Source organism: Narcine bancroftii, chromosome 7 (assembly GCF_036971445.1).
Source record: "Narcine bancroftii isolate sNarBan1 chromosome 7, sNarBan1.hap1, whole genome shotgun sequence".
NCBI classification, from domain to species: domain Eukaryota; kingdom Metazoa; phylum Chordata; class Chondrichthyes; order Torpediniformes; family Narcinidae; genus Narcine; species Narcine bancroftii.
The window spans coordinates 1,410,198-1,422,959 of NC_091475.1; the positions used below are offsets into that span (position 1 = coordinate 1,410,198).

The 12,762-nt window shown below is 44.1% G+C and overlaps 1 protein-coding gene across 4 annotated transcripts in view; it reads left to right on the forward strand.

Moving 5' to 3' along the window:
• Window positions 1–36: 36 nt before the first annotated feature.
• Window positions 37–12,762, forward strand: part of tmem39a (transmembrane protein 39A) — a 66,713-nt gene continuing 53,987 nt past the window's right edge. Inside the window, exons 1-2 of one of the 4 annotated variants that reach the window (XM_069888428.1) lie at window positions 37–240; window positions 2,829–2,860. In XM_069888428.1, the coding sequence (XP_069744529.1) occupies window positions 237–240; window positions 2,829–2,860 (36 nt within the window). In that variant the 5' untranslated portion in view covers window positions 37–236. Of the gene's footprint in view, window positions 241–2,025; window positions 2,697–2,828; window positions 2,861–12,762 lie in introns of those variants that run through there. The other 3 variants (XM_069888430.1, XM_069888429.1, XM_069888427.1) reach the window with 3 other exon arrangements.

Sequence of the window (12,762 nt, forward strand, 5' to 3'; positions counted from 1 at the left end):
CTGGGCTGCGGCGTCGCCCGGGGTGGGACTTCCGGTAACCGGCTGACTGGGCTGCGCCGTCGCCCAGGGCGCGAGCGCCACGTCGTGCGGCCGCCCCGAGTCCGCGCCTCCTCGGCCATGGGTGGGTTGGGGGGGGGGGGCGGTGTGGAGGCGGCTGAAGCCGGGATTTCGAGCGGACCAAAGCCGCGCTCGGTACTGATGTGAGGGGCGGTGAGCGACGTGGACGAGGCCGATTGATGAGTGAGTGGTTTTGGAGGCGCCGCGGCCCGACCCCAGGCATGAGCCAGCGTGCCCGGCCCCTTGGGAGCGGCAGAGACCCCCCAGGCCTTGGGGAAGGGGGGGGAACCAGAGACCCCGGCAGAAGGAGTGGGGGTGGGGTGGAGGAAACCTGCCGACTCCCGGAGTTGTGCACCTGGTGCAGGCCAATCCTCCGGGTTAAAGGGGTGATCAGTGAATGGCGGTGCTGGCTCGAGGGGCTGAATGGCCTCCCTCCTCCATCTCTGGTCGCGCTCCTCAGTTTAAGTTTAAGTTGAGCCGCTGGATTTGACTTGTTCATTATTTGCAGGAAAACCTATTTATTTCCCAAGGGCTGATTTCGAAATATCACAGAAGGGGTTTGGAGGCTGTAATGGACCAATATCCTCCCTTTACTTACTACAAATTGGCCTTGACAGTTGAGGTTTTTTGCCAGTTCTCTCCAGAAATGACCAGCAGATGAATCATTGGTTTGCAAAATTATGCTCAAGATCTTGAAATGTCTTTCGATATTTGGCTGGCAAATTTCAATCAACAAACCAAGGATTTTAACAATTGACATCATTTTTTTAAAAAAACCATGCAAATACAAAACGAGAACAAATGAATGACTCGTCTTGTTCACCTTAATGTGGACGTATGAAAGAACGACACTTGACATAAACAAGAGATGCTGGGAAACTGGAGCAACACACAAAATGCTGGAGGAACTCGGTGGGTTAGGCAGCCTTCATAGAAGGTGATAGTTAGCATTTTGTGCTGAAATCCTTCATCAGGAAAAGCAAGGGCAGTCACCTGAATGATAAGGGTATAAGGAGGAGCACAGATTTGCAGGTGAGGTGAAGAGAGAGGAGAGGGAAAGAAATGTTGGGGGGGAGGGGGTGGGAATGAAAGGTAGGAGGAAGAGGGCTGAGGCAGGGCAGTAGGTGGGGAACAAGAAAGGAAGGTGTGGGTGAAAAGCAGGTGGATAGTGGAAAAGGAAAGAGGAATGAGGCCAGAGAGATGAGAGAAAGCTGGGTGGGGTGGTGTTGGTTGTGAAAACAAGGGAAAGGTTACTGATAATTGGAGAAATTATGTTCATGCAATCTGGTTGGATACTGCCAAGACAGAACATAAGATGCTGTTCCTCAATTTTTGAGTGGCCTAAATTTGGTGGTACACTAGGCCAGGGAGAGACATGTCAGTATGGGCATGGGAAGTTGAATTAAAGTGGCTGGCGACTGGGAGACCCATTTCCTTCCTCCTTTCAGAGTGCACCTTCCACAGTCCTCTGCCTCATCCTCTTATCACCTTCTAGCTTTTCGTTTTACCATTTCCTTCCCCTCCAGGCCCCCATCAATATTCACCTTTCACCTGCCAACCCGGGAGACTGGGAGATTGTTTTGTGGAGCCCTTTTGCTCTACTGCACTAATGGGGACCTTCCAGCGACCAACTGTTTTAATTCCCACACCAACATGCACTGCCAAACCAAGGCTACCTGCAAATTGGAGGAACAACACTTAATATTCCATCTAGACACTGTCCAACCAAATGGCATTAACATTGACTTCTCCCTGAGTTTCTCTCTCCTCCCATAACAGAGAGGTTGATCATGGTCAAAATTAACTCGTACCTAAGTAAAGATGTGGACCGACTGCAATTTGCCTACTGCCAAAGCAGATGCAATATCACTGGCTCTCCCTTCAGTTCTGGATCACCTAGACAACAGTAATACGTGCATCAGGCTACTCTTCATCTCTTCATACAGATCAGCTTTCAGGACCGTCACTCCTTCAGGGCCTGTCAACAAACTCCAAAACCTTGACTTCTGCAACTGGATCCTTGACTTCTGCATCGGAAGACTAAAGTCAGAAAAAATCAGAAACTACGTCTCCTCCTCACTGACAATCAGCCCAGGCTCACCTCAAGGATGCATGCTTAGCCCACAGCTCTACTCACTGGACACCCATGTCACCACTTTTTTTGGCAGAATCAAACTTGGCAATGAGGAAACGAGCAGGAGGGAGATTGAGCAGCTAGTGGAGTGGTGTCACAGCAGCAACCTTGCACTCAGCATTAGCAAGACTAAGGAGCTAATTGTGGAAATCAGGAGAACACAAACTAATCTTCCTCATCAGTAATGCAGAGGGTCAAGGACTTCAAATACCAGTCCTCATCAAGTGGTCAACAGCAAAAAGAGTTAAGGTTCCTGGGTGTCATCATCTCTGAAAATCTGTCCTGGGGCCTCTGTGTCAATACAATCATGAAGAAGGCTCGCCAGTGGCTATACTTTCTGGGAGTTTGAGGAGATTTGGTACGTCACCAAAGACTAACAGATATCTGCAGGTATACTGTGGTTGCATCACTGACTGGTATGGAGGACAGAAGAGTTGTGAACTTGGCCAACGGCATCATGGACACCTACAAGAGGTGCAGGAGGAACCTGTTTGCCAATTTACCTGTAAATACACTAAAAAAAATTCTTTATTTTCCTTGCTGAAATGGTGGGGGGGGGGGGGGGGGTGGGAAAGAGTGGTCTTGTATATTGTCATATATGGTAGTTAACTGTTCAAGACTGAAACTTTTTTTGCAGATGCTGCCCATCCTGTGTTTCCAGATTTTCTGGTATGGTTCATAATCATATATGTTTGACCAATTTTTCACCAGTTGTTGAATTGTGCGAGATTGAAGGTATCTCTCACCTAAATACAGTAGTTGTTAGCATCTACTCTCCAAACACTGATGAGTGCTTTAAAGGAATTTTCCTGTTTGCCAAAGGATATGGATAATGGCCAAAGATTATAGGGGTAGAAGAGATGGCAGCATTGGAATTGCTATGGCAAAAGTGAACATATTCTGAATTTTTTATAATTTTATGAAATATCTGAACATTTTAATTGATGCTTCCTGTTTTAATCAGAACACATATTTGGTTACACAGTGAATGGGCAAGTTTTCTTTTATGTCATTTCATTTTATTGCTCTTGAGAAGGTGGTGGCTCACAACATTTTTGAGGAGCCATACTCCTGTTTTGTGGAATGATGTATTCCAGAAGTTAATAACATTGCAAGAAATGGACAATAATATAGTTGCAAACTAGAAGGATACATGTCATAGAGAAGAACCTTCCATTGGTGCTGTTCTAATTGACTTATACTTGCCCTTATTGTCTGTAGAGATCCTGCATTTGGGAGATGCTGTCAGGGTGGCTTTGGCATATAACTGCAGAACATGCTGAAAATGGTGCACAGTGCAGTCCACTGGAGGAATTCAAATCATGGCTGGCATACTAATTACCTGGATGAGACTGACCTTGATAGTTGCATTCATCCAATCAAGTCGAGTACATGTTGTTGACTTGTATTTGGTAAATTTTAGAAAGCTTTGGGGTGCAAAGGGGTGAGTCACTTGTTTCAGAATATTCAACTTGACTTTTGTAGCCAAACCATTTTCTGTCAGTGGTTCAGTAGAGTTTCTGATCTATTTAGCCAAAGGTCATCAGTGCTGCATTCTGATAATGGTTAAACCATTAATCAAGGGTGTGGTTAAACTGCATTTTGGTGGAGATTATCTTCTGCCATTTATATGGCTCTATGTTATTTGCATATGTATATGCCTGAATTTTGCTGAAATTTCACAGATTGCTCCATTTAATGTGAAGCACAGATTTGAACATTGTGTGATCCTACCAATGACTGAGAAGGAAGCTGGTTAATGGTGGGCCCAGGCCACTTTCCTAAGAAACTGCTACTCCAGTGGCATTGGGTAGGACGATCAACCTGCAGCAAAGCTGCCTTCGTGTGTACCTCTGAAGCAATTTCACTTAAGACCCCAAAAGTAATGTTGGGAGGAGAAAGTAAAAAAATCAGATGGAGCAGTGAGTTTTCGGGCTAAGAAAATTACAAACTAAAATAGTGGGCAGAAAAATCAAAAGAAAAGGTTACAGAAGTCACTAGATATTAAAAGGACAAAGAGCATAAGGGCACTTTATCTGAATGCCCGCAGTATTACAAATAAGGTTAATGAACTTGAGGCGCAAATCGGTACCCATGCCTATGATTGGGTAGCCATCACAGAAACATGGCTACAAGGTGACCCTAAATGGGAATTAAACTTTCAAGGGTATCAGGTGGGGCAAAGAGATAGACAGGATGGTAAGGGAGGTGGAGTTGCACTCTTAATCAAAGATGAGCTCCAGCCAGTAGTGAGGGATGATATAAGATCTAAAGAGCATAATGTTGAGTCCATTTGGGTAGAGATAAAGAATAACAAAGAGAAAAAATTATTGGTGAGTGTTATCTATCGCCCACCAAATAACAATAGTTTAGTGGCACACGAAATAAATAGAGAGATAAGTGAGGCATGTAATAATGATACGGCAGTAGTCATGGGGGACTTTAACTTCCACATAGATTGGGAAAATCAAGTTGGTCGTGGGAGTTTGGATAGGTAGAGTAAATGATGTAATAGTCAGAGACCATCTAGGAAATAGCGATCTTGGTAGGATTGCATTTCTCATTCAGATGGAAGGGGAAATAGTTAGATCTAAAACTAATATATTATGCCTAAACAGGGGTGACTACCATAGGATGAGGGAGGAATTGGGCAGAGTGGACTGGGAGCACAGGCTAATTGATGAAACAGTTGAGGAACAGTGGAAGATTTTCAAAGAAATATTTTGTAATGCTCAACAAAAATATATTCCGGTCAGGAAAAAGGGCAGCAAGAGAGGGAAAAAATCAACCGTGGTTAAGAAAGGAAATAAAGGAGAGTATAAAATTGAAGGTGCAGGTGTACAAAGCTGCAAAGAGCAGTGGGAAACTGGAAGATTGGGATAAGTTTAAGAGACAACAAGGGGTTACAAAGCGGATAATAAGAAATGGGAAAAAGGATTATTATGAAAGTAAATTGGCACAAAATATAAAAACAGAAAGCAAAAAATGTTATAAATATATAAAACGGAAGAGGGTGGCCAGAGTTAGCATAGGATCCTTGGAGGATGAGAAAGGAAAACTGGTAGCAAAAAATGAGGAAATGACTGAGGCATTGAACAAATATTTTGTGTCAGTCTTCACGGTGGAAGACACATTAAGCATGCCCAAGTGCGGAGTTAAGGATGCGAATGTTGGGGAAGGCCTTAATAAAATAGTTGTTACAAAGGAAGTAGTGATGGAGAAACTAATGGGACTAAAGCCAGACAAATCACCTGGTCCTGATGATATGCATCCAAGGGTTCTGAAGGAAATGGCAGAAGTTATAGTTGATGCATTGGTGGTCATATACCAAAATTCCTTGGATTCTGGGCAGGTCCTGGCAGACTGGAAGACAGCAAATGTCACGCCACTTTTTAAGAAGGGATGTAGGCAGAAGACTGGAAATTATCGGCCAATTAGCTTGACGTCTGTAGTTGGAAAAATGCTTGAAGCCGTCATTAAAAATGAAATAGTGAAACTTTTGGAACGTAAAGGTTCAATCAGGCAGACGCAGCATGGTTTTAGAAAGGGAAGATCTTGTTTGACAAACTTGTTAGGATTCTTTGAAGATATAATGGGTGCGGTGGATAGAGGGGAACAGGGTTGATGTTGTATTTTTGGATTTCCAGAAAGTGTTTGATAAGGTGCCGCACAAGAGACTTCTCAGTAAGTTACAGAAAAGTGGAGTCCGGGGAAGTCTATTGGCCTGGTTTGAAAGTTGGTTGTCTGACAGGAGGCAGAGAGTCGGAATAAGTGGGAGTTTTTCAGGTTGGCAGAGAGTGGTAAGTGGGGTGCCGCAGGGGTCAGTGTTAGGCCCACAACTGTTCATCATTTACATTGATGACTTGGAGGAGGTGACAAAATGTGGTGGAGCCAAGTTTGCGGATGACACCAAATTGAATGGAAGAGCAAATTGTAATGAGGATGTGGAGAGACTGCAGAGGGATAGAGTTAAGCTGGATGAGTGGGCAAAGGTCTGGCAGATGGAGTATAATGTTAGTAAGTGTGAGGTTATCCACTTTGGCAAGAAAAATAAAAGAGCTGAATATTACTTAAATGGTGAAAAACTACAGCAAGCTGTTGTGCAGAGGGACTTGGGAGGGCTTGTGCATGAATCCCAAAAAGTTAGGTTGCAGATGCATCAGGTTATTAAGAAGGCAAATAGAATGTTGGCCTTCATCGCTAGAGGAATTGAATTCAGGAGTAGGGAGGTAATGTTGCAACTGTATAAGGTACTGGTGAGACCGCACCTGGAGTACTGTGTCCAGTTCTGGTCTCCATATTTGAGGAAGGATATACTGGCTTTGGAGACGGTCCAGAGGAGGTTTACTAGGTTGATCCCTGGGATGAAGGGGTTGACTTATGATGAAAGATTAAATCATCTAGGATTGCATTCGCTCGAGTTCAGGAGATCTTATAGAAACATATAGGATTATGAAGGGTATGGATTGAATAGATGTAGGAAGGTTTTTTGAGCTGGCCGGGGAAACTAAAATGAGAGGGGACAGTCTCAAGATTCGGGGGAGTAGAATTAGGACAGAGATGTGGAAAAATAGTTTTTCCCAGAGAGTAGCGAATGTTTGGAATTCTCTAACCAGGGAAGTGGTTGAGGCTGCCTCATTAAACATATTTAAAATTCGGTTAGATAAATTTTTACATGATAGAGGAATTAGGGGATATGGGGAGAAGGCAGGTAGGTGGAGTTAGGTCATAAATTAGATCAGCCATGATCATATTGAATGGCGGAGCAGGCTCGATGGGCCATTTTTGGCCTCCTCCTGTTCCTACTTCCTATGTTCCTATGTTTCCTTTTGAGCAAATTTCCTTGATGCTACTCTTGGTCACCTGCTGCCTTGATATCAAGGGTAGTCATTCTCACCTTGCCACAGACACTCGCACAGCAAGATCTCTCACAAACATAGAAACATAGAAGATAGGAGCAGGAGTAGGTCATTCGACCCTTCGAGCCTGCTCCGCCATTCAATGAAATCATGGCTGATCTTAAAGTTCAGTACCCCGTCCCCGCCTTCTCTCCGTAACCCCTAATTCCCTTATACTGAAGAAATATATCTAATTCCCTCCTAAATATATTCAATGAACCTGCTTCTACTGCCCTCTGTGGCAATGAATTCCACAGATTCACCACCCTCTGGGTAAAGAAATTCCTCCTCATCTCGGTCCTAAATGGTTTGCCTATTATCCTCGAACCATGGCCCTGGGTTCTGGACTCCCTCACCATTGGAAACAATCCTTCCACATCCATTCTGTCCAGTCCTGCCAGAATTTTGTATGTCTCAATGAGATCCCCTCTCAATCTTCTAAACTCCAGCGAGTACAATCACAATTTGCGCAATCTTTCCTCCTAACTCATTCCTGCCATTCCAGGTATCAGCCTGGTGAATCGCCTCTGCACTCCCTCCATTGCAAGAACATCCTTCCTTAGAAAAGGCAACCAAAACTGCACACAATACTCCAGGTGGGGTCTCACCAAGGCTCTGTACAGCTGCAGTAAGGTATCCTTATTCCTATACTCAAACCCTCTTGATATGAAGGCCAACATACCATTTGCCTTTTTAACCACCTGCTGTACCTGCATGCTCACCTTCAGTGACTGGTACACAAGAACCCCTAGGTCTCTCTGCACTTCCCCATCTCCCAATCTAATGCTATTCAAATAGTAATCTGTCCTCCGGTTTGTATTACCAAAGTGGATAACCTCACATTTATCCACATTGTAGTGCATTTGCCATGTATCTACCCAGTCCCCCAATTTATCCAAATCACACTGAAGCTTCCTGACCCACTCTTCCGTGCACACAACCCCTCCTAGCTTAGTGTCATCTGCAAATTTGGAGATATTACATCCAATCCCCTCATCTAGATCATTAATGTAAATTGCGAACAGCTGGGGTCCCAGTACAGATCCCTGTGGCACCCCACTGTTCACCGCCTGCCACTCAGAAAACGAGCCGTTTATCCCAACTCTCTGTCTTCTATCTGCCAGCCAGTTCTCAATCCACATCAATATCTTGCCCCCAATCCCATGAGCCTTGATGCCAGTCGTTATGTGGGACCTTATTGAAGGCCTTTTGGAAGTCCAGGTACACCAGATCCACTGGCTCTCCCCCATCTATTTTACCTGTCACCATCTCAAAGAATTCCATTAGATTTGTCAAGCATGATTTACCTTTTGTAAATCCATGTTAACTCCGTCCGATCCCTTCTCTGCTAGTCATAATGGATCCTTAATAATGGATTCCATCATTTTGCCCACTACTGATGTAAGGCTCACCGGCCTATAATTCCCCGCTTTTTCTCTACCCCCCCCCCCCCTTTTTAAATAGTGGGGTAACATTAGCTACCCTCCAATCCATGGGTACTGATCCTGAGTCTATCAAGTTCTGGAAAATAATTCTTAAAGCATCTGCTATCTGAATGTCCACTTCTTTAAGAACCGTAGGATGTAGATTATCAGGCCCTTGGGATTTATCGGCCTTCAATTTCCCCAAGACCATGTCCTTAGAGATACTGATTTCTTTCAGTTCCTCCCTTGCATTAGTCTCTGTTTCCCAACATCCTTGGGAGGTTATTTGTATCCTCTCTTGTGAAAACAGAACTAAAGTAAGAATTTAATTGGTCTGCCATTTCTTTATTCCCCATTATATATTCCCCTGATTCCGACTGCAAGGGACCTACTCTGGATTTCACCAGTCTTTTCCTCTTGACATATCTATAAAAGCTTTTGCAGTTGGTTTTTATGTTTGCCGCAAGCTTACTTTCGTAATTTATTTTTGCTCTCTTGATTAATCCCTTTGTTCTCCTTTGGTGCATCTTGAACTGTTCCCAGTCTTCGGATTTGGTACTTTTTTTGGCCAATTGATATGCTCTCTCTTTGGACCTAATGCTGTCTCTAATTTCCCTTGTTATCCACGGTGGAGTCACCTTTTTTGGTTTATTTTTATGCCAAACTGGTATAAACAATTTCTGCAATTCTTCCATTAGATCTGTGAATGCTTTCCATTGTTTATCCACCGTCAACTCCCCCATAAACACCACCCAATCAATCTTACTCAACTCCCGTCTCATACCATCATAATTCCCTTTATTTAAATTCGGGACCTTAGTCTCGGTTTTAATTTCTTCACTCTCCATGTCGAGTGAGAATTCGATCATATTGTGATCGCTCCTACCCAAAGGGCCTCGCACAACAAGATTGCTGATTAGCCCCTTTTCATTTCATAATACCCAGTCTAAAATGGCTTGCTTCCGAGTTGGTTCCTCAACATATTGGTCTAGATAACCGTCCCATAAACATTCAAGGAGTTCCTCCTCAGTATTTTTACTAATTTGGCTAGTCCAATCTATATATAAATTAAAGTCTCCCATGATGACAGCTGTTCCCTTATTGCACGCTTCTCTAATTTCTCTTTTTATGCCTTCCCTCACCTCTACACTACTATTTGGAGGCCTAGATACCACCCCCATTAACGTTTTCCGCCCCTTGCTATTCCTCAGTTCTACCAATATAGATTCCGCATCTTCCGAGTTAATATCCTTCCTGTCAATCGTGTTGGTTCCTTCTCTCATCATCAATGCTACCCCACCCCCTTTTCTTTCTTGCCGATCCCTCCTAAATAACGTATACCCCGGGATGTTAAGTTCCCAGGCTTGCCCACCTTGCAGCCATGTTTCTGTAATCCCAATCAAATCGTATTTGTTTGTCTCAATTTCCACAGCTAATTCATCTACCTTGTTCCGAATGCTTCTTGCATTAAGATTTCAAGCCTTCAGATTTGCTTTTTTCACCCTCCTTGCTCTTTCTGATTTTTTACTTTCGCTGCCTAACCTAACTTTTCCTATTTTATCTTTCCTGTCCTTTGCTTTATCATACAGGTTCCCATCCCCTTGCCAAATTAGTTTAAACCGCATCCGACAGCTGTACCAAACCTAGCTGCCAATATATTGACCCCTTTTGGGTTTAGGTGTAACCCATCCTTCTTGTAAAGGTCATGCCTTCCCCAAAAGAGATCCCAATGGTCCAAGAAGCCAAAACCCTGTCCTTTACACCAGCCCCTCAGCCACACATTCATTTGTCTTAACCTTCCATTTTTGTCCTCAGTTGCACTTGGCACAGGTAGCAATCCAGAGATCACCACCCTGGTGGTCCTGTTTCTTAGCTTCTGTCCCAGCTCGCTGTAATCCTTTTTCAGTACCTCCTCCCTCTTTTTATCTATGTCATTGATACCCACATGTACCAAGACATCAGACTGCTTGCCCTCTCCTTTTAGAATACTCGACCCGATTTGAGATATCCTGTACCCTTGCACCAGGGAGGCAGCACACCATGCGGGTATACCTATCTGGCTCACAGAATCTCTTGTCTGTACCTCTGACAATGGAGTTCCCAATGACCATTGCATTCCTCCTTACCTTTTGTACCACGGTGCCAGGCTCAGTGCCAGCGACCTGGTCACTGCGGCCAGCTTCTGTCAGGTCATCTCCCTTAACAGCATCCAACACAATATACCTGTTGCTGAGAGGAGTAGTCACAGCTGTGCTCTCCATTTTCCAGGCATTTTTCTTCCCTCCCCTGACAGTTACCCACTTACCTGACACATTTGGTCTCAGGGTAACTATGTCCCTGAAAGTTGAATCTATTAACTCCTCACTCTCCCTTACCAGCCGCGGGTCCTCAAGCTGCAGCTCCCGATCCCCAACTCGGACCTTAAGGAACTACATCTCGGTGCACCTGATGCAGATGTGGCTGTTTGGGAGGATGGAACTCACCCATGGTTCCCACATCTGACACCCAGTACAAAGCACTAACCCCATAGGCAAGAGTGAGTTAAAATAATGCCGCTTACCTTTCTCCTCTCCTGCTTTTGCCTAAGCCTGTTGAGCCAAAGCCTGGAAGTCCCACTCCTCCGCCGCGTCGCTCGCTCGCAGGGCCGCTCCCCTCCAATCGCCGGGCCGCTCACCTCCGCTCGCCCGACCTCTGAAGTTGCGCACCTCTCAGTACTAATTATTCAATGTTGTATGCCCGCTTTTTCAAGCAAAAATTCTATTAGAAAACACTTTTTGGTCGTCTTTTAGCACTTTTTCCTCAGAGAGCTTGGAAAAACACATCCACTCAGCATGGCCAATTCCTCATAAAACACAAGCTCACACACACACAAAACTCAAACGCCCACGCACACAGACACAAACACAACACAAAATTGAGACTCTTGGGAGCCAGGAGGGATTCAGTGTATGGGGAGGGGGGTGAAAGCTTAAAGCAGTGCTGTGGGTTGGTGACGTTCTCATGTTGGTGCTGCCTGGTGCAGCCTTGAGATGCCTAGGAATTGAATGAAAATAGATGCTGATAAAAGATAAGATATTCTGGCTTTTTCGCTGAGTTTAAGAATAGTAAATCGTCCTTCCGATTGAGAGAACAGGGTTCTGCTTGTCCTACATGTAACGCTTTACTTTGAGATCACGTGGGTTGGTGACTTGTTGTTGGGGGGGGGTGGGGGGGCGATGGTAACCTTTTCTCTAACTGCCTTGTTAAATATCTGGCGCATCCCCTTGTTGAGACTGTTTCCAGTGTGATATCCGGAGAGGGCTCCAGGTAGCTTGCTACTTAATAAAGAGTTAATAACGAGATTTCTGGTTGTTGTACTTGATTGCATTGTGAGCGACAGAACCCAGAACAACACAAATAAAATCTCTCTCACAGACACACAAATAATCGCGTACACTTGCACTCTCTCTAGAATTCATGTTTGCCTCAAGATTGCAGTGAAGATGAGCCAAGGAGTCAGCACAACACCAGAATTGGTTAGTTTTTTTGGTGAATGTATGCCACTTAATAATGAAGATTTTGCAGGCTTTTAATGCGCCACTTAATAATTAAAGACAGTCTTTATCACTTTCATCAAAAATAGAATGTTTGGTAATTGTTGGATTGAATTTGTTGTGCTTTTTATAAGTTGGGGACTGAAATTGTCAGCCATTGTGGAAGATATGGAATATAGATCCAAGGATATCTTGCTGCAGTTGTAGGGTGTCTCGGTAAGATCACACCTTGAGTAATGTGTGAAGCTTTGGTCTCCCTTTCTGAAGAGAGGTGTTATTTCTATGCAGGGAGTCTGGGTAAGTTCTTTGGCAATGCTGAACTGCCAATGCTTGGCGTACCTTTTGTCTGCAGTGTCTATTTGCTTCGTATAGATCTACTATCAGGGGTATCCTTAATGCTAGCTGCAGGACAATTGGTGTTCAGGGAGCTGCATAATTAGAAGTTTTATTGTGAAAAGTTTCCTAACAATTTATTCACTTCTGTTTTTACTAACCTAGCCTAGTAATTTAAATGTTAAATTATCAAAAGTATTGTGAAAGATTCAAAGGAAATGCTACGCTTCAAAATGGCAATGCAGTGGTTCGGCTAGTGTCTTACAACTTCAGCAATCTGCTTCAAACCTGATCATGAGTTCAAAGTATGAATGCTCCTTTTGTGACCAAATAGGTTTCTCTGGGTATTCCGATTTCATCCTGCATCCCAAAAATGTGTTGAT